The sequence below is a fragment of the Dreissena polymorpha genome, chromosome 9, assembly GCF_020536995.1.
Source record: "Dreissena polymorpha isolate Duluth1 chromosome 9, UMN_Dpol_1.0, whole genome shotgun sequence".
Lineage (NCBI taxonomy): Eukaryota > Metazoa > Mollusca > Bivalvia > Myida > Dreissenidae > Dreissena > Dreissena polymorpha.
In genome coordinates, this window is record NC_068363.1 from 61,722,342 (window position 1) to 61,744,114 (window position 21,773).

The window sequence follows — 21,773 nt, forward strand, 5'->3', positions numbered from 1 at the left end:
CATAATTGCATCATATGTTGATGGATTGTATTACTTCAGAAAACTGGGAACCATGATAAGACAAAGTGCTTCTTGTAAAACATTACTTCCTCCCTCAAAAGTCAATGAAACACTAAGAGGTAAAATAATTACCTTGGCCCATAAAACTGCTAAAGAATTCATGACTCGGTCATAAGTTTGCCATATGTTGATTGATTAATTTTATAACTTGGCTCAATAAGACATCATAAGACGAAGTGTTGGGTGCAACACTCATCCCCCAAACGTAAATGGGATGGTTGAAATTAGTTGTCAGAGGTCAGATCTAATCATAGAACAGCATGTACGGACGGTAACAATGTAATTCGTCACGCAATTTTAATATAAGGTACCAACATGAGGAGATACATGTCGCGTTTAAACCCGTCGCTATACCTAAAAAGAAAGGTCGCACTTAGAGTTTAATGGTAATTTTTGACTACACAACATCTTGTCCGGACTGTGTCTTTATCATGTATCATGAAATTAAATAAACACAAATGGCAACAATGAGGAAACGACGTATCGCTTGTATCACCTTTCTTCCTACCTAAAAGTCACTGTCTAGCATACAGTTTAAAGGTGAATTTCATCCATGCCTTTTCCTATGGCTACATGTCTTGTGTTTCTATTTAAATCAGTTGAACACGATACGTAGTATAATCTTAATGCATGTATAAAATGTTTTCTAATTCATGCGGTGTACGCCTAGCAGGTCTCGGGCTCGATTCCACCAAAAAGCGATCCAAAGGCACCAAATACTTTTAAGGAAAACACAAGAAAGAGTCCTTATCAACAATTTCTATTTCATCGATTGTTACCAGAGTAACAAGTGGTCGTATGGGTAACAATTATATAACTGTCACGTAATGTTTTTTATTCAGTATAGTGAATCGTAACAAGCCTTGTGTTCACCAGTCACTTATTTAAAAAAATCAAATTACGAATCTAAATGAGCAATTAATTGATTGTGCAGTTTTCATTAGAATTAGATTGATAAGATTGATAAAAATCCAAGTAAGAACTATTTACTGTTTTCCTACTCATAGTCTGTACAGAATCAAATCGTGTAATTCAACGGATTTAAGATAACTATGACCGTTTTGTTTTGGCTGAACAAGTTACAGTGTTGACGATAATAGGAAACTATAAGTTATTCGTGTGTACACAATTTTATCAAATATTGCTAAATAATGTAAGACTTAATTTGGTATGAAAATATAACTTATGCATCGCTATAATTGAGATAATTGAGTATACATTTTGTAGTATATTCAGTTATTTTAGTGTATTGTAACCTTGATTAGTATTACCCGGATGTAGTGAATATGGATGGGGAGGCGGAAAACTACAACGGGCGAGGCATGGTCAGGGGTGATAACCCCAAAAAAGGGTTAGGGTAAGGGTTAGGATTAGGGGTCGGGTTAGGGTTAGGGTTGGGTTTAGGCTAACCCAAACCCTAACCCGACCCCTAACACTTACCCAAACCCTAACCCTAACCCTCTAACCCCCCCTTGCGCAATACCATACCATGCCTCGCCCGTTGTAGTTTTCCGCCTCCCATATGGATGATATAAAATTGATGAAAAGTATTACTAGTTAATCAAATGTGTATATAAGAGCTAACGTAACACATTCACCCAAATAATTTGGCTTTGCGCGTCATCATTTATGTAACTGATTGTAGGGCAGTTAAATTTACGTGTCCCGCATAGCAAGTGCCTTAACTTCTCGTGTTCATCCCGTCACAAAAATTCACACAATGTACACAAACAAAAAATTGCGTACAAAAGTGATATTATGGGATTTTTTCACTGTTGAATTGAGCTGAAAAGAATAAACATGTCAAAAGAGTTGGTTTAAATGAGGTAACTGACCAATTATCTGCAACTCATCTTGCTACCAGTTGTTTATAAAAATATATATTTATTCGATATTTTGCATGACTCAACCAGTCCTCTAAGCCGAGCGGAACTGTCTTTTTATTAGGATCGGAGTTAGTTTGCATCTAGATTCAAATCGTACATCGATTCATTTCTGTCGTCAGTTGTCAAAACGAAAGTACGGTTGATATTCAAATGCATTATTTTTCTCTTTCCGGGATATTGTTTTAGTATGTTGATGCTGTATTAACAAAAATAAGTGTATATGAAGTGAAAACACCAAAAATAAACAACGGTTGCGATAGACACCTATAAACATAGCATATACTTTTAGATGCCAATAATATCACTTTAAACAAAATGTTAATCTAAGTGACATCGTGTTTCTAAGCAGAGTAAAACAGACTACAATTGACATAGCGTATTCGCATTTGTACATACACGTCACAATGTTTCACGTTTACGTTGCTTACACATGTTGGCACCAACATACGTGTTGTCTAGTGTTGTAATCATCAATTGAACATAAGCTATACATTATGGGTAAGACTAATATTTTCTGCAAAAAGATTGATCTTCCTCCGATACTACAGAAATTATATTATCTTTCTGGGAGTGGCATCTTTGTTCCGAAATCAAGTGTTAAACTGTATTAAATAAACTTCTTTTAAACTAAAAGCAACTATGCTAGGATGTGCGAAATAATAATCTTGTATATGTAAGATACGGACAATTAAGCTACAGAAACACTGTTTTATTTAATGCATGTTAAATGAGGCTTAGTTCTTTCTACTTTTTGGAGTTTCTAGCACATACACATTTATTTGTAGAAATGCCTTTAGAATGCTTTGTGCCTTAACATTTGGGATGGGCGCAAATACTATACATAGCGATAAAGCCTAGAGGCAGTTATCGGCCATAGCATAACACCTATGTGTTATAAGGTTACATTAATTAAGGATGTTTATTCACAAAAGATCAGCCAAGTTTGATTGGGTTCAGCCGTGGCTGTTTTATATTTTGCGTTAATTGGTTGCGTATTGTTGTCACCGTTTGTGTTATCGCGAAGGACTTATTGAACAGAACAGAACACATATTTTATTCACTTAAGCATATAACAGCTCATCGTGATCAATACAAAACAATCATACATGCGTGAAAAAATATCGTAAATAAAGATAATAATAAATCACTCGTGAGAGTCTTTTGTGTTTATGTGCACACTGAATTGAGAATTCAGGATATTGCCAGGTTGTCAGACGGAGCTCTAGATCCAACTCCTTTAATATTTTATAATATTATCAATGTTGAGTCCATTTTTTGTAATTTTCCATTCACTTCGAATAGCACTGTCTGCTTACAATTTATTTAACCCATTTATGCCTAGCGTCTAGAAAAGAGGCATTGGCAAACAGCGTAGACCCAGACTGAGACGCCGCATGATGCGGTGTCTCATCAGAGTCTGCGCTGTTTGCTTAAAGAAATTTCTGTAAGAAATTTTCTTAATATAGAAATAAATATACTAGACATCCATTATTTTGGAAATAAATTGATCCAATTTAGAATGATGGCAGAGTCCACTGGGCATAAATGGGTTAAACACGCATTAATACACCATATGTGTTTACTATCAGATTATTTCAGATGGTACATATGAGCCTTGTTCTGAGAAAACTGGGCTTAATGCATGTGCGTAAAGTGTCTTCCCGAGATTAGCCTTTGCAATCCGCACAGGCTATTCAGGGACGTGTTTTCCGCTAAACTTTATTTTCGGTAAGGAGGGACATCCTTGAAACTAAAATTAACCATAAAAGCGGAAAGTGTCGTCCCTGATTAGCCTGTGCAGGACTGCACAGGCTAATCTGGGTCGACACTAAACACACATGCATTAAGCCCCGTTTTCTCAGAATGCGACTCATATATATATATATACAAAAAAAGTATTCAAGTTTGTCATCATTACTTAAGTGAATAGTTTATTATTGTAATAACAAATCAATAAGAGTAATATATTATTCATTGATTTGTACGTTGTTTGTTAATGTATGTTTATTTATTTTCGTAGTGTTTTGTGAATAATACAAATCCAATTATTATAATGAATACCACTATAAGTAAGGATACGTTCTGCGCTATTTTCTTTGAGCCCAATTTACATGTGATTATGGTAAATCTTAGGACAGTATGTGTATTGAGGTTTTTATCAGAATTATTGAATTGAGCTGAAATATAAGAAATATAAGAATAAAAACTCAACATATTATCAATTAATAAACATAGAACAATATATGTCAATACATAGAGTTGGAGTGTTTCATATAAGTTAACGTGATCTTTTGCTATGTTTGATGTTTCAGTAAGTGCAGATTTACCATCCTCCGCGCAGAGATTCGAATAACAAACCACGTGATGATAGCCTCGCCACGTGGAGAATAATTTTACCGTTGTTACTTTTACTTTTTTTAATTTAGGTAATTTATTTTTAGTATGAACCTTAATTAATACAATATTTTCAAAATATAAAAGAATATGATACTTCTTTTTATAATACAATACTCAAACCAAAAATAAATAAAATCCTTCCAAATCTGGTAGGATTTTCTTGTGATGGCAGAGGTTGTATGTGAGAGAAAAGAATGACAACCCTGCGTGTAGATTGAAGATTTACATGACGCCGAAAACACTCATTGCCGATGTTTGATTTCTAAAACTATTACAGACGCATACGAAACGACGACGACCGCAATGAGAATATAAAGTTTTACGGATGTGCACATCCAGGCGCTGTACCCGAAGGAAACCACCCAACCTACGGAACTGAGCATCCGGTAGCTGGAGAGAGCTGCGTCCCGTTTGGCCTTGAAGTACACCATGTAGAGGGCTGGGCGAATAAATCGTTGAAACAGGCGTAAATTATGTTAATAGACAATCAATGATATATGCAGTTCAATTCATAATGTAAAACTGTCAGTAAAATATTGAGTGCCTTTACTCAGTTATTAAAGAAACGAAATTCACTCACACAGACCAATAGTTGAATTGATGGCATCTGAAACACCCCATATGGCAGATAATATGTAGACCACATATATTTCTCCAGGTTTCGGTGCCCATAGCAACATGCATAGCAACGCAGCTATATGACATACTGCAGCTGAAACAACTATGGACAATGAAGTTAAAGTTAGCTACAGGTTACATTCAATATAAATTTGGAACTATTTAACGTATTTCGTTTTGCAGCATATTTGTGATATTACGTATTGAAAGTTTGTTCGAGAGTTACAATTTAATACCTATATATTAATGCATTAATACAACAGACAAGATAAAATGTAATTGATCATTTGCCCAAAATAAAAGGCTAAGAGGATTGTCACAAAAACTTTGATCTATTTTGATTGTCCGTGTGCTTTAATAGCTTTGATATGCTATTATTAATAGTCAGCACAATCATGTTAGTCCAATAAGGTATTTCTTGCCTTACTTAAATTTTGCATCATTTCGCGATTGCTGTTTGTTGTGGTTTTGCACATTAATGGTATATCAATATTGTACCAACCTAGGGAGAAAACCGGGATATTTCCTGTTTGTGGGGATATCTTACCAGCCACCACGGCTGATACTGACATACTTACGCCGTACGTTATCATCATCAGTCCGACGTTTTCAATGCCGTACGGACAACTTACGAACGCCTGGAAAAAGAATGACTAGTAGGTCAACTGGACGGTCAGTAATCGTGTTGTGCAACTTTTTACAAACACATTATGTTCATAGGTAAACAATTTCAAAAGATATGTGATAATTACGATCAAACGAACAGAAAAAAAATGTAGATAAAACCTAGTGTTACTTACTAAAATCTCTAGTATTTTTAAATGTCAATACAATAGCTTACCACAGTAAAATCACCAGATAAAAACGCCTGTGTCATCCCAGTCATCACTGTAGATGCAATCAGGAGGTGTTGTTTTTGCGATCTAAAAAGCATCGACGTCACTTGTTTTACTTTGTGTTTAGGTCCTTTCTGTGTGACTGTTTGCGTTGACCGAATATTAAGCAAGAACACTGTCAACAAAATGACTGAAAGCAATCCGGATCCGACACAAAATGTTGTAAAATAATAAACCTGCAATGGAAACGTTTAGTAAACGAATAAATTCAGCTGGAAAGTACTTGCATCAATATAGGAATACGAGCCTGAAGACTATTTTTTTCGTACAAAATGGGCGTGACAATTCATATTTTATGTCTGTATATATTATCTTTAAAAGTTTTTAAGATAATTAACAAATATAGTAAATATAGTAATAATTGTTATTGTGTCTTGCTTAATGGCAACACAATAAATAAGTAGTACACGATTTCATATTTCGACGTGCCCACTGTGCGTATAGTTATGCAATTAAAATATATAGACACATGTTTATAGTTAACAATTTCTCAATACTACTGTTCAAACCATGGGATGTTGTGTCTATATTCCTCTTTAGGCAAGAGACAAACTTATTGCACGAAGGTACTCATTCAAATAATGTAGTGTATTTCCAATATAGTATTCTGCTGGCTGACAGTAACAAGAAATACTTTCCTGATAATCATTCTGGAGTTTTACTATACTTACATCAACGCATATCGTACATTTAAATCCACACTCAGAAGTATGAATAAAACTGCGGTCACCTTATCAGTAATATGATTCGAAGCATTTGGGATATACACTAGTCTAAAAACGTCTAAGGTGTCATGATGTTCCATAACTTGGCTAAGAGTTATAAGTAATACATTTCAGTTAATATTTGAAACTGATCATATGAACCAATGCTACACAATAATGTATAGACACAATTTATTAAGAATTGATATGTGAGCTGTTTTACCTGTAACATGGCTGGCTGTGTGACAGGACTAGCACCTTGTAGCTTGGAGGTACAAAACTCCGACCCGCAAGGAGTTGGGTTACGCCCGTGGACAGTTACTGTCGTGTTGTTGTAAAACGATTGCTGGGTGCTATTGTTGATTAGATTTTCGTTGTCTGCTTCACCATTAAACACAATAAATAAACACAGGTTGCCCCATACTTGCGCTGAAAATATAATTTCTAATAAAAATACTCTAAATCACTGACATGAAATATGATTTTATTTATTTTCATATTATTTGTCAAATTGTAATGTGTATAGACGAAGTTATAATATTTTATGTATTAATAGGTTAGACAAGTCGCTAGAGTATGTTGCATTTATCATTCATTAATTGATTGACAGTCCATATATGCATACAAATTATAAGATATCCTATTTTGAATAAAAAATACTAGCATGATAACTTACATGTATAAAATATACCAAAGAAAACGCCGTTGAAGAGCACCAACGCTTTGATTTCATCCATCCGTGTGTGTGCGGCATACGCCTTTGACAAGTCGGAAACGTAGGCCTGCTGGGTCGGCCACAAGTGAGATGCCCCTACAAAACACACCACGTGATGTGTTCATACTTGCTTATTAAAATCGTCGGAATGATTTGATGCTAAATATAAAGTATGAATTTCTGTATTTATTAATACATACTTGCACATGCGTATATTAGCATACGTGCTCATTTGTGTTTTAGATTATGTTGTGACGTTATTAAAAATTGTAAGAATCTTAGACTTTGTATGTATTACTTAAAGTAACGATTCACAGTGATGATTTTAGTAAGTCCATAAAACTTTCTTTCCAAGCAACTAAACATACATTGAAAATAATATTTACTTAGATAGAAGCTTCGGAAGAGTATATTGATCCAAGTTAAAATAGTACATACATTGGAAAATACATGCATTTATCTTAATATATAACTCGACCTGCATTAATCGGTTATATATCTATATTCTTATTTAATTCACACAGGTGTCATAATTTATATATTGAAATAAAATATTTGGTTAGCTGTTAAACATTTTATGTTGATATCTTAACACGTGTCTTTGACATTTTAAATGTTATACTGAACAGATTTGGTGATGATTTTGCATCTGTTCTGGATGAAAATGACCTTTTTGGCTGTTAAACATTTTATGTTGATATCTTAACACGTGTCTATGACATTTTCAATGGTATACTGAACAGATTTGGTGATGATTTTTTATTCTGTTTTGATTACAATGACCTTTTTGTAATAGTGGTACATTATTAGTTTATAGAAGCGAAAAAGTGGCATTGCATAAGTAAAAGTGGCATTGCATAAGTAAAATGGCATTGCATAAGTAAAAGTGGCATTGCATAAGTAAAAGTGGCATTGCATAAGTAAAAGTGGCATTGCATAAGTAAAAGTGGCATTGCATAAGTGACGGTTTCACATCTTTGCCAAATGATTAGTTCACTTGGTAGGAATACATACTTGCTTGAATTTTCATTTTCAATTAAAGGATACATAAAATGATAATAATTTAACATGGTTTTTCTAGTAATTTATATGATGGACAAGATATTGATGTTTAAACGTTCACGCATCTGTTTACTTAATAAATGCTGTGTGTAGTTTATGTTTATTTTTAGATGCAAATCGGGTAGTTAAATAATAACAATATAAAAACAAAAACAAACAAAATAAAGCAGAGAAAACTTTCGATAACAGTTGCGAAAATAAATTGTAATCAAAGAACTTAAATTAGTCGTTTTTCTCTTCTATTAGATTAAAATTACCGATGTGTTTCGGTTTATTTCTTTTTCAATTGTCACATTATACTGTATTTATGTATTATCCACATTATTTAGACATATGACCGATATAAACGAATGGCATACAATAGTTACTTAGATACAGTATTATTGGGGCATGATATATTGACGGTTATAGATACAGTGTTATTTTGGTATGATATATTGATGGTTATAGATACAGTATTTTATTGTGACATGCAATATTTACGGTTATATATACAGCATTGTATTGTTACATGCAATATTTACGGTTATAGATACAGTATTGTGTTGTTAAATGCAATATTGACGGTTATAAATACGGTTTTGAATTGTTACATTCAATATTAACTGTTAAAGATACATTATTGTATTGTGACATACAAGATTGACGGTTAAATATACAGTATTGTTTTGTGACATGCAGTATTTACGGTTATAGATACAGTATTTTATTGTTACATGCCACTTAGTAACATAATTCACATTATGCATCCGATATGCGCTTAAAGGGGCCTTTTCACAGTTTTTGGCATGTTTTATAATAAGTCATCAAATGCTTCATATTGATAAATGTAAACATTGGACCTAAAAGCTCCAGTAAAAAATCAAGAATAAAATTTAAAATAAGAAAAAAAAGTAGCCGCAGCTGTACTCGAACCAGTGACCGCCGGTGTCCAGGAGTAACCTGGAGTAAAAACGCATTAGCCCCTCGGCTATTCTGCCAAACATACTTGGCTAAAGTATTTTATGCATTATATCAGCAATCTTCGTAATTTCACAAAATTTAACGACAACAACAGAACTCTCCAAATTATTCAATCGTTTCGCGTTGCAACGCTTTATAATATTTAGGTTTTTAAATTCGTCAAAAGATGCATATATTGGCTATATTAGACCATGGTAAATGTTCAGTAATACTGTTTCCTCACAAATATCAAAACTAGAACGAAATTTGCGAATCTTAAACAATTTTTTTCAATTTCGTCAATTTACCAAATCGTGAAAAGATCCCTTTAATACGTATATAAGCGGCGACAACTTATCACATTATCATAAAATTATATAATGTTCAGTTGGTCTTCCTTTTTCCAATACCTTGTTACATAATCTTTACATCTTTACACTAAAACTTTGCCCTACCAAATCCAATAATGATCGATCCTGGAACGATGGTGTACCAACTGGAATAGTATCCCGTTGCCATATAGCACACGTAGCACAGCATAGATATCATCAACATAGGCTTGAAGCGAAGTTTTGGCAGGGTCACGACGGTCACAAAAAGGTTGGTCACCACCATTGTTGCATATAGGATAGCCAGACCGGTTGTCCCAAGTCCGCCTGAGATGTTGATTGTGCTCTGGATATTGGCAAAAGAATTGAAGGCAGAAAACATTAATGTGAAGCATATACTCAGCACAAGCAGGTTCCATTTTGCTTTAGATTGTGAAATATCTAGGACAGCTGTAACGATTGATTCATTAGTTCCAGACTCTCCATTGTGTTTAATATCTAAAGTTTCTGATTCGCATCTGATTTCCGGTTCTTGATCCCTTGCCTCTGTATTTCCGTCAGTTATGTCGGCGATCTGAGCATCGAATGTCATAAGTTTTTCCACCTCCATGTATATGGATTATGTATATAGTCTCACTGCAAGTGTATAATTATTTCCGATTTCCGAATTCTTTCATCCGTATTTTTAGAAGAGGTATACTATCCATTGATTTCCACTGATTTCCTTTTAAGTCAACATGTTTAAATCGGGCAAGATTTACTCTGTTCAGATTTCGTTATCTTAAAGCCTTTAATGTGTACAGTTCATTTCAGGGACAAAACGCTTTATCATTAACATTACGAGAGGGTTTAAAGCTGCTGTTGTTTATAAAAATTACCCAAAATTAAAACTATTTTGCCATAGCTTTTATCAGAAGTATTGGTATAAACATTCGCACAGGAAGTGACGTTATTATACACAGTTAACGCAACGTCGTTTTGGCGGAAAATATGTACAACAAACAATACTATACAATATAAATATAGAATAATAGGTAGGTGACGTGGATGGAGAATGGTTATCTGGAAAGTCGGAGGAAGTTATTCGGCTCACCCGATAAGATCCTCCGACGAGCCAGATAACCATTCTCCATCCACGTCACCAACCTATTATTCTATTAATCCTGTCACATTCGTTGAAATGTTTCTAAAATATATAGTTTTCGAGTATTTTGTGTTTAAATATTTAATATGAGAAAAAAAACACGCGCGAACAAAAACATTGTTACGTCACGTCATGCAAAACGCTTAGGCTAGCTTCCATCTTGTTAAACAACACAGAAATCGAGTCAATCGTTATTAATTCAATACACAAAGACGAAATTATGCTGTTAAAATAATAATGTTTAAACAAACAGTGCTTTACATGTATTTTGTTGTTTTTTAATTGAAAACAAGTTTATTTTATTAAATAGAAAATAGTACAGGCGTGCGCATGCGCGGAGAGCAACTGACGGATATTCGAGGTCACGTGGTCATCTAGCCTAATATCTTTTGGGATATAAGGTTACCTGGTTATCGGGCTGATTTAAAGGCATTTGCCAGGATAATTTTTAATGAAAGGAAACTTCATACTTATATGCATTTGCTAGTATGTGTTTTCATTTAATGACAATAATTCTGGAGGTCGCTTTCGACTTATGAACTGATTGTAATGTAATAAAAGGGCTTATTTTAACAATAGAGATATTCAATGGTTACGCGAGATCACATTTTATATCTTGATTGTGATGTGATTCAGAGCCTGGTAAATAAAAGATTCATACGATAGTTATCTCGTCGAACAGTTCTTAGAGTTCTCTATCAAATGTTAAGTGAAAACAACCGCCAACAGAATGCCGAAAAAAGGCCATACGAGTTGGGATACCATTACCGACAGGTACTGGCTGAAATGTTAGAGAGATGCTGCCAAAGATAGATAGAAATGAGTCTCGCTCTTTAAAAACGGTGCTAAGTGCACGCGCGGAAAGTGTCATCCTAGATTAGCAAGTGCAGTCCGCACAGGCTTATCAGGTACGACATTTTCCGCTTTATCTTGAGACTTCCCTTAAACGAAAACAAGCCATCAAAACGGAAGGTGTCGTTCCTGATAAGCCGGTGCGGACTGCACATGTCAAGCATGGAAGACACCTTCCGCAAATGCATTAAGTTCCGTTTTCCCAAGGCGCGGCTCAAAGTGTAACCTTCAGAGACCTGGTTTACGTCGGAGGCTCAATTTCTCGTTGAAGTTAGAAATGAGTAGTGTTCTGAGAAAACTGGGCATAATGCATGTGCGTAAAGTGTCGTCCCTAATTAGCCTGTGCAGTCCGCACAGGCTAATCATTGACGACACCTTCCGCTTTTATGACATTTTTCGTTAAAATGAAGTCTCTTCTTTCCGTTTAAGACGGAAAGTGTCATCCCTGATTAGCCTGTGCGGACTGCACAGGCTAATCTGGAACGACACTTTATGCACATGCATTATGCCCAATTTTCTCAAAACGCGACTCAAATGATGGAGAAGCTTTAATGAAAGCTCTGACAAATGTGCACCGTGGTAACAGCATTTTCAAGGTAGTTAGTTTTGTAGGAAGTACGAGTGTGTAAAACAATTTACATAAATTATATTGACTTTAAGTTAAACCTCCGTATTTACCATCTGTTAACCCCTCCGCATAAAAATGAAACGTGTGTATACATAAGATGTGATCATGAAACTTGATTTAATTTAATTACGAAACGTTCAACGTTTACTTGAAGTTTACTATGAAGGTAATGTAAAATGTTTTCATCAAAAGGAAATTCATGTATTGCTTGCAATGAAGGAATCACAAAAAAATTGTCAGGACAGAAATTCGTCTTAATAACAGCTAGTCTTTTATTTATCACAAATGTTTTATATAATATAGGATAAACAATATATTACAACGTAAAAAATGATTTTAGATGGTGACACCGTTTCATAATTGCCAATTCAAAAAAGTGGGACTTGAACCCGGTTTAATCGGTGCAAAACCATTTAATCCTGTCGAATAAGTTTTCAAATAAGATCCAAATTACTGGCAAGGTCAATACATCGTTTAAAAGTTTTTGTCTTTTTAAAGCACACACTTTATATTTGAACCCATCGAGTTGCTGCAAGATAAATGGGTGAATCTATACAGAAACAACAACAATTAATAAATTCAAGGAAGAAAACTTTTATTCCTGTTCTTTACATTTCACAAATAAACGATAACAAAAGCTTGATTATTACTAATAATTATATTACAACATGTGACATTAATAAACTAAACTAGAGTTATTAAAAGATGTAAAAGGACGGATATCTGTTTATAATTGAATGGTCTTCAATATCGTGCACGTTTTGTTTTGAATTAATCACTTGAGGTTTGATATATGAGTATATACATGCTAGAAAGCTCGTCTGTCGGTGATATTTATTATATGAGCCGCGTCGAGCTAAACTTAGTAATAGTAATATATCATAGGCGGCAAGGGAAGCTCCGGCCATGCCTTCGCATTTACATAGTCTGGTCAGGAGCTTAGAACTTTTTAACAAATCAAGCGATGTTTTTTGGGCCTCATAAGCGGACAGGGTAGCTCATGACCAGGCTGCGTGGGTCTGAGACGGTCGCTGACCAGACTGCGTGGATCTGAGACGGTCGCATATGAATTAAGATCCATTTTTAATGACTCGACTCTTGCTATATTGTTATCAGCTTATCATCGTTTGCTTGGAAGACTATGTTAACTGCAAATGTGTTTTAAGAACTATATACATGTGTTTAATAATAGAATAATATTGATCGTACGGATCTAGAAACGTTTAGGGCTAGCATGAGTTAGAATCATAAAAGCAATCAATAAATTGATGTAATGAAAATTGTGCAATTGAAATAAACTGGAAAAACTTTGACAACACGTACAAATAAATAACACTCAGTGAATATATTTAACAAGTGGATGCAATGCAACTTGGCAGTGATTTGTTTATAAACCGACACAAACAATAAAAGATTACAAATGCATTAAGGTAATATGTCACGACAGCTTATTACAAAATCCAACATTTTAGACTCCAAAAAATTTGGCTCGAAGTTGTTACTGCGTTTCAAAAGTATGTTTGATCTTGTTTCACACACATTTCTTTTATCTTATATTCGTACTTAATTAATCAAATATGACAATGTATTTAGTCAATAATGAAAGTTAGTTATAAGCCGATCAATGCAAACGTAGCTCGCAGTGTCGATGGTACAAAGCCATTAATATATACGTCTTGCAATTTCCGCCTCGAAACAAAAAAACAACAACAACAGCATGCAGTATGTAAATAAACAAACCAAACAGCCCGATAAAAGTACATAAAACATACAGAAGCAAAACTTATTAAGTTACTTTGATAAACAAAAAAGGCACAATAAAAAGCCGATGACATGTGCAAGTTGATAGAACGAAAACGATAAATGCAGAAATGAATGTGGCGATGCCTAAATTTCTGTACGTTCCAGAGTACATGCACTAATGAAGCATATTCTTACGAAATAAATGCCTTAATGTTAATACCTTACCTAAAACATATCACAAAGAAGGTTTACATCCGCTATCAAAAAAGCTTATATACTTGTCTTAGTGAAAATAGTCTAAAATATGCACTAACAGATGAACAATCAGTGTCCTGGAGAACAATCAGTGTCTTAAAGAATAAAAAAAATCATCACCATTTAATAGTTTACGATGTACTAGTATATGGTGGGATTAATTATGTCGTTTCATCAGAAAGACACGTTTATTAAAACTGTTTGTAAGTATCTACATAATAAGACGTAATACATGGTCTTCATCTATGGATAAAAGGAGATTGTAGACTATACAAAATATCACAAGTCGTTATAATCTCGCGTTTTAGCAGAGCTTTGATTCTAGGAAAGATAACCCAGTTGCGAGGGATCGTTCTGGAGGGTTTTCCCAGCCTCGTTCAGAGGTAACAACGTGAAGAAGCACGTGTCTGTCTCGGCGACCAATCGCTGGCGTTTATTCTTGTACTGCTGATACTCGTCTGGAAACAAACCACTACGGATTAAATGCGTCTATTAGTAATCTAATGCTTTCGAATTATATCTTTTTCTGATAGACCTGAGTGAATGTTATTCGATCATAAAAAGCCAAATCTACAGATATCACTCAATTTAGTGCTAACCCCAATGCATACTTTTAAATATTCATATAAATACCATCTGGGTAATAAAAATTGACACATTTAGTTTATATATAATTATCTAACTTCTTAAAGAAATTGATTTGTTTTCGTTGATGTGTCTTAATATGTGGGCATGTGCAAGAGGGTGATAACCAATAATAAAAACAGCATCAGTACATAGACGTGAATTAACCGTTTTCGTTTTAAATCACGAATCTCGGACATCTTTCACCACTTGAATCATAAAAACAGAGATGTAAAGAATTCTTAAGTCGAGTTAGACTAGTTAGACGATACTTGTCCGACAACGCAACCTAGGCGTACCTGACTCATAGAAATCGCTGATTAACTTGCTCTCAGATTCTGCGCAGTTGACGAGGATGTAGGTTTCCGGTCTAATCATACAGTTGCGAATCCTGTTGACTTTCTGTGAGGCCACGATTCCATGGTAAATGTGTTTGCTGTTCATGATTTTCGCTGTGGGTTCTACATATTCCTTCTGAAAGAGCCCAGGGTCCGTCAACAGACCGTACATCTCCGTAAGCTGGAACGCTCTCAAGTCTGGAAATAGGTCACACATCAGTATACGGTAACTGGTACTGAGTCGTATTCATTGTGTTTCCATATCTACTGGAACATGTTAATCTCGGTCATTCGCGTACCAACATAAGAATTTGTTAAGGAAATTGCGTGTGAACAGATTGTAGAATCAAAGGCATGTAATCATCCGCATCAGATCCCACAAGACATTAGTTCACGGTATGCAATCATACGGCCCCTCCTCTACTTTGTGAACTTCACCCGGCATGTAATGATATGCACCATCTTCCGCAACTTATAAATGCACTTAAAAAACAATATGCATGCACTTATAAACCCAACCCCCACCCGACCAACACATATTTTACTAATGTGCAATTGCTCGAACCAACGGTACACAATCTTAGGTCACATCCACCATGTTGTGAAATGATTAAACTGTACGGCATGTAATCCTACTCACCGTCCTCCGGGATGTACTTTAGAGGCACGGTGAATATCTCGCTGTCGTCGAGGTCCTTCTGCTTGAAGACGCTTGTAGAGCGACACCATCTGTCGGCACAGTCCTGGTCCCGAAACATCATCACAACGAAACATTGCTCTGGCAGTCCACGGTAAAGATCGCCTTCACAGCGGGAAATCTATCATTGAGTATAAATGTATTGTGAGTTGGGTCAAATCTTTTTAGTCTTTCGCTTTTTAATATTGTATGCCGCCCTTGATTCAAAAAGTGCAACTGTTAGATCGATGCGACATTTTAAACACATTCAAAAGCATGTGAACGTTTTCACTTTGGTATTTCAGTAAAGTGTACATGTAAATTGTCTCTAGTTATGTTTTAATGTCTGTTCCTATTACACACTATTACATGTTATGTGAACATCGTTGTGTTATTAACGATACTATTCCGCCCCTTATAACCGAAAAATATTGTTTCAGTGCCTAGTGTATGTTACCTGTTCCGCCAGTCCAAGCAGCGTCCCGTGGAAGTTTTCTCGCACTTTCTTGTCACGCACGAAGGCATTGATGAGTCTTCGAACCCATTCCTTCTTGGCGCGTACGAACAGGTACACCTCCTTTGTGGCGGAACTGATCTGGAAACGCCAAAAGGTAAAATGAACAATACTAGTGGGAGCGGACATTGCAACCTGTCACCTAGACGTGAAGCGCGAATATCTACAACAGAACGAACCGGACAGCCATACCATTGTGTTATGTGTGTTTCGAAGTTTATGAGGTCCTCCCGCCTTCCTATCTAATTGAATAACTAGAACATGGAAGTTTGGAAGATTTGTTATAAATTTTAGCTGAAATTTCAAGCCTTTCTATAGTTTCGGTTGAAACTGAAAGATTTTCAATTTTAGTGTGGTCTAGTTTGTGTGGCGTGGAGAAGGCGTACCCGTAGGAAACCCCGTCTGTTCGGTATTGAGACCACCAACCAATATCACATGCTTCCAAAAACGAGGATTGAACCCTGGTCGCCTAGGTGAGAAGCGCATAAATAAATCCTTGCGCAGACCGGACAGCCGCCTACGGGTGCGTATGCTATTGCTGTTATTTATTACACGAGAATTTAGTCACGTGATAACTGCGTCAGGCTTCGAAACGTTAACGGGAAAAATCGTTCGTAGTCTGAGGCGAAAATATACATTTTATCGCCTTTAAAACTGTAATGAAATTGCGAAATGAAATACGCCAAAAAAAACAACAGCAAGGAACTCGAAAAAAAACAACAACACGAATACACTTTCAACAAAAGCGAGTACAGCTTTCTTTATGACGGTTATAAATTGATTTTGAAATAATGACGGTAATTATGAACCATGTTCAATCAATGCGAGCGATACAAGCCCCGATTAACATCAAATCAGCAAATACGCACGGTTAATGGACTCATGTAATAAAGAACTGAACCATTCTGAAAATACGCTTCGAAACTTAGATTCTGACATTAATGTACACTTATTGCATACGATGAAAACTCATTGCGGTAATCAACTGATAAAAAGCCGTGGTTAAAATCGCCTTATATCAGCGGACTACACAGGCTATTCTGGGGCGGTACTGTACTCGCAGCCTTATATTAGCGGACTACACAGGCTATTCTGGGGCGGTACTGTACTCGCAGCCTTATATTAGCGGACTACACGGGCTATTCTGGGGCGGTACTGTACTCGCAGCCTTATATTAGCGGACTACACGGGCTATTCTTGGGCGGTACTGTACTCGCAGCCTTATATTAGCGGACTACACAGGCTATTCTGGGGCGGTACTGTACTCGCAGTCTTATATTAGCGGACTGCACAGGCTATTCTGGGGCGGTACTGTACTCGCAGCCTTATATTAGCGGACTACACAGGCTATTCTGGGGCGGTACTGTACTCGCAGCCTTATATTAGCGGACTACACAGGCTATTCTGGGGCGGTACTGTACTCGCAGCCTTATATTAGCGGACTACACAGGCTATTCTGGGGCGGTACTGTACTCGCAGCCTTATATTAGCGGACTACACAGGCTATTCTGGGGCGGTACTGTACTCCTAGCCTTATATTAGCGGACTACACAGGCTATTCTGGGGCGGTACTGTACTCGCAGCCTTATATTAGCGGACTACACAGGCTATTCTGGGGCGGTACTGTACTCGCAGCCTTATATTAGCGGACTACACAGGCTATTCTGGGGCGGTACTGTACTCGCAGCCTTATATTAGCGGACTACACGGGCTATTCTGGGGCGGTACTGTACTCGCAGCCTTATATTAGCGGACTACACGGGCTATTCTGGGGCGGTACTGTACTCGCAGCCTTATATTAGCGGACTACACAGGCTATTCTGGGGCGGTACTGTACTCGCAGCCTTATATTAGCGGACTACACAGGCTATTCTGGGGCGGTACTGTACTCGCAGCCTTATATTAGCGGACTACACAGGCTATTCTGGGGCGGTACTGTACTCGCAGCCTTATATTAGCGGACTACACAGGCTATTCTGGGGCGGTACTGTACTCGCAGCCTTATATTAGCGGACTACACAGGCTATTCTGGGGCGGTACTGTACTCGCAGCCTTATATTAGCGGACTACACAGGCTATTCTGGGGCGGTACTGTACTCACAGCCTTATATGAGCGTACTACACAGGCTATTCTGGGGCGGTACTGTACTCGCAGCCTTATATTAGCGGACTACACAGGCTATTCTGGGGCGGTACTGTACTCGCAGCCTTATATTAGCGGACTACACAGGCTATTCTGGGGCGGTACTGTACTCGCAGCCTTATATTAGCGGACTACACAGGCTATTCTGGGGCGGTACTGTACTCGCAGCCTTATATTAGCGGACTACACAGGCTATTCTGGGGCGGTACTGTACTCGCATACGTAAGCCTTTCCCTCTCAGAAGCAAAGTGAAAATAGCTATGTGCAAACAGCATAAAACCAGGACAGCCTGAGAGTAACTCGCTGTCTGTTCAGATTTTATGCTGTTTACTGCTCATGAGTATCTAATGGTTGTAAATAAGCCTTTAATACTTGAATCTATTAAGAAAGGTCTTTAGTCATATCTAACTTTCTAAGAGAATACAAATGCGTAAAATTACGTATCTAAGTTGGAAATGGTGCCGCTTTCGCCCCGAGCGAGGCTCTTTTACAATAACGATGGTAAGTGGTCATAACCTGCATGATAGAAAATTGGCCCATAAATTCCATCTCTCGAAACAATGTCCACGGAGCGGTTACCCATTTAAATAAACGGTGTCTGGAATAACAACGGACAAATCTCCGCGCGAAGGTTGCTTTAGAAATCGCCATATTGAAGGACGTTGACTTTCACCAACAGTCCTTATACTTACTTTTGGAAACATGCTCCGTTTCTGGCGGGCGATTGTTATCGACGCTTTCTGTGTGGTGTCCGGATATACGGGATAGGTGTCCACCTGAACGCCCTTTTCTCGTGCTGATGGCGGGCGCCTGTCGCTCGTCTGGATACCGATAGTCTTGCTCTTCCTTCCGCTGCTCGTGCCTGGCATGCCTTTGACACTGTATGTACTGCAATAGTTGACGAAAATAAGCCATAAGCGGTAGATCGTGATATATAGGCTATCGCCGGAAGAATTACCTACACAACTTTGATCAGTGTTAAAAAGAAAGGCTCCACGTCACTTAATAATAATATAACTATAAATAATGAATACCCTAGGTTCAATAATTCTCCGAGACATGCACTTAATTATCTCGTTATTTCCACAACAACTTCATCAACAATTTGTTCTTACATACTAGCACAGGTAAAATCTATAAAGCAATTATCTTTTGTTAATACCAGTTCCTTAATGTGAGTACTTTTGGAGCTTTTGACAGCATGTACCTATACCTTTACAAGAGAGAAAATGTCAACATGGCAATGTTCTTGAGTATGAGTATCATTTTATATTATAATGTTCCTTATATAATGTATTATAATATTGCATATACATAGATGCAAGCTGATAACACAAGTACCAACATGTATGAATTTTATTTCGATTAATTGTGTATTATTTATTACTCAGACTTTTAGCTCTCTCAAAGATTTGTCTTTGTGGGTTTTATGTTATCACTATAACATTAATAAATGTTGTAGTTCAAATGCCCTAGACCTTTGCATGTATTGCCACTTTATTCAACAACTTATAAAATTCAATACTGATTACATTTAATGCCTTTATATATGTTACTATTTGTTTAAGATGCATACTCATGAAATGAATGTCCATTGTATATTGAATGAACGAAAACCATATCAGCACATGCATGCGAATTAAATGTATATATGCGCCTAGTCTAAATAAAGAATTTAATTATCCATGTTGTAGTTTAAACGTTTATATGTCGTACTGAGAAATCGTTTCATCAATTAATTGTTATCACCAAATTGTGAGCTACGTTATGCGAAAATGGGTCTAATGCCATACGCGAAGAGCGTAGCTCCTGAACACCCAGTGAAATTGTGTAGTGTGGCCAGGAGCTAACGATACCGCGAACTTGCGTGACTTTGTAGCAAACTTACTTGACTTTATATCGGACAGTGAGGCTCCTGACCAAAGTGACCAAAATGCGCCAATGCGTAGTGTGGTATTGGGCTAAATTAGCGGCATATCCTATAAAATCGCATGACGCGACCCATAATAATGACGTATTAAGCCGTGCAAGACGGTGAAATACTTTGAACCCATCAACCAAACGTGAAAAAGGCAACGCTAAACGGGTTTGAAAAGTCATTGATTAAACATTTTAATAGACTTTATTACTGAATTTCAAAATTGTGTACACTTTCATAAAAATATTTGTATAAACCATTTCGTATTAAAATGTGTAACATTTTGAATTTCTCGTTACTCGTTTCCAATTATAGCCAAGTGTGTGTTTAGATGTCATGTTTGATTTACATATCCTTGGTGTCGCATACACTCGTATGTGACAGGTAATTATTGGATGAATTGTTAATTTTGAATACAATTTTGAATACATTCAAGAACCAATATCTTTTTCGAAAAAAATTATTTCCTAGCGGTTTAAATGATTAGGTGTTATAAACTGAATAATAAAAAATGCATACATTTAACTGTGAATTAATTGCTATAGTGAGAAATCATTTCGCGGTTTGGTAAATTGACAAAATTGAAAAAAGTTGTTTCAGATTCGCAAATTTTCGGTTTAGTTATGATATTTGTGAGGAAACAGTATTACTGAAAATTTGCCATGGTCTAATATAGCCATTATATGCATCTTTTGACGATTTAAAAAACTAATTTTTTTAAAGCGTTGCAACGCGAAACGATTGAATAATTTGGAGAGTTCTGTGGTTGTCGTTTAAATTTGTGAAACTACGAAGATTGCTTATATTACCTATAAAATACGCAGTTTATGTATGCTTGGCAGGATAGCTCAGTTGGCTTATGCGTTTTTACTTCAGGATTCCGGGGGTCACTGGTTTGAGCCCTGCTGCAGGCTACTTTTTTCCTTTTTTAATTTTATTTATGATTTTTTACTGGAGCTTTTGAAATTTAAAGTTTACATTTATCATTACAAAGCATTAAAGGACAAACTTCAAAACATGCCAAAATCTGTGAAAAGGCCCCTTTAATATAAGCAAACAAACTCATAATGTATAAACAAATGCCCAGAATAGGTATCAAACACACGAATGCGATCACGAGAATAAGTACACGTAAGAGTAAGTGTTCAAACCGATTGCGCCGATCTGGCTCAAAATAATATGGATTACCTCTTTGGGTTTACAAGAAACCGCTTAGAAAAAGTGCAACGAAAAAGATTATCTTGTATCTTCCATAACCATGACCAGCTTATTTAACGAAACCATTGAGTCTCGCTCTGTGAAAATGGGTCTTAATGCATGTGCGTTAAG

General features: G+C 36.4%; 2 protein-coding genes across 11 annotated transcripts in view; both read right to left on the minus strand.

Annotated features, from left to right (window-relative positions):
• Positions 1–4,584: 4,584 nt before the first annotated feature.
• Positions 4,585–10,558, minus strand: LOC127846436 (protein unc-93 homolog A-like). Of its 4 annotated transcripts, none has more exons than XR_008033508.1 (7): positions 9,736–10,558; positions 7,238–7,372; positions 6,785–6,990; positions 5,803–5,884; positions 5,540–5,599; positions 4,924–5,055; positions 4,585–4,782 (listed from the first exon to the last, which is right to left on the minus strand). XR_008033508.1 is itself a non-coding variant. In XM_052377681.1 (7 exons), the coding sequence occupies exons 1-7, from the start codon at positions 10,217–10,219 to the stop codon at positions 4,586–4,588; spliced, it is 1,521 nt and encodes a 506-aa protein (XP_052233641.1). In that variant the 5' UTR covers positions 10,220–10,557; the 3' UTR covers position 4,585. The 4 variants fall into 4 exon arrangements, 1 of the variants encoding a protein (XP_052233641.1); XR_008033507.1 differs by having other exon boundaries at positions 5,464–5,599; XR_008033506.1 differs by having other exon boundaries at positions 5,803–6,033; positions 9,736–10,557.
• Positions 10,559–12,811: 2,253 nt separating this feature from the next.
• The window catches only part of LOC127846439 (uncharacterized), a 99,699-nt gene continuing 90,737 nt past the window's right edge, over positions 12,812–21,773 (minus strand). For all 7 annotated transcript variants that reach the window (XM_052377688.1, XM_052377687.1, XM_052377684.1 and 4 more), the window contains 5 exons: positions 19,219–19,414; positions 16,327–16,464; positions 15,834–16,011; positions 15,155–15,391; positions 12,812–14,689 (listed from right to left, as the gene is read on the minus strand). In XM_052377688.1, coding sequence (XP_052233648.1) covers positions 14,553–14,689; positions 15,155–15,391; positions 15,834–16,011; positions 16,327–16,464; positions 19,219–19,395 — 867 coding nt within the window. In that variant the 5' untranslated portion in view covers positions 19,396–19,414 and the 3' untranslated portion in view covers positions 12,812–14,552. The remainder of the gene's footprint in view (positions 14,690–15,154; positions 15,392–15,833; positions 16,012–16,326; positions 16,465–19,218; positions 19,415–21,773) is intronic.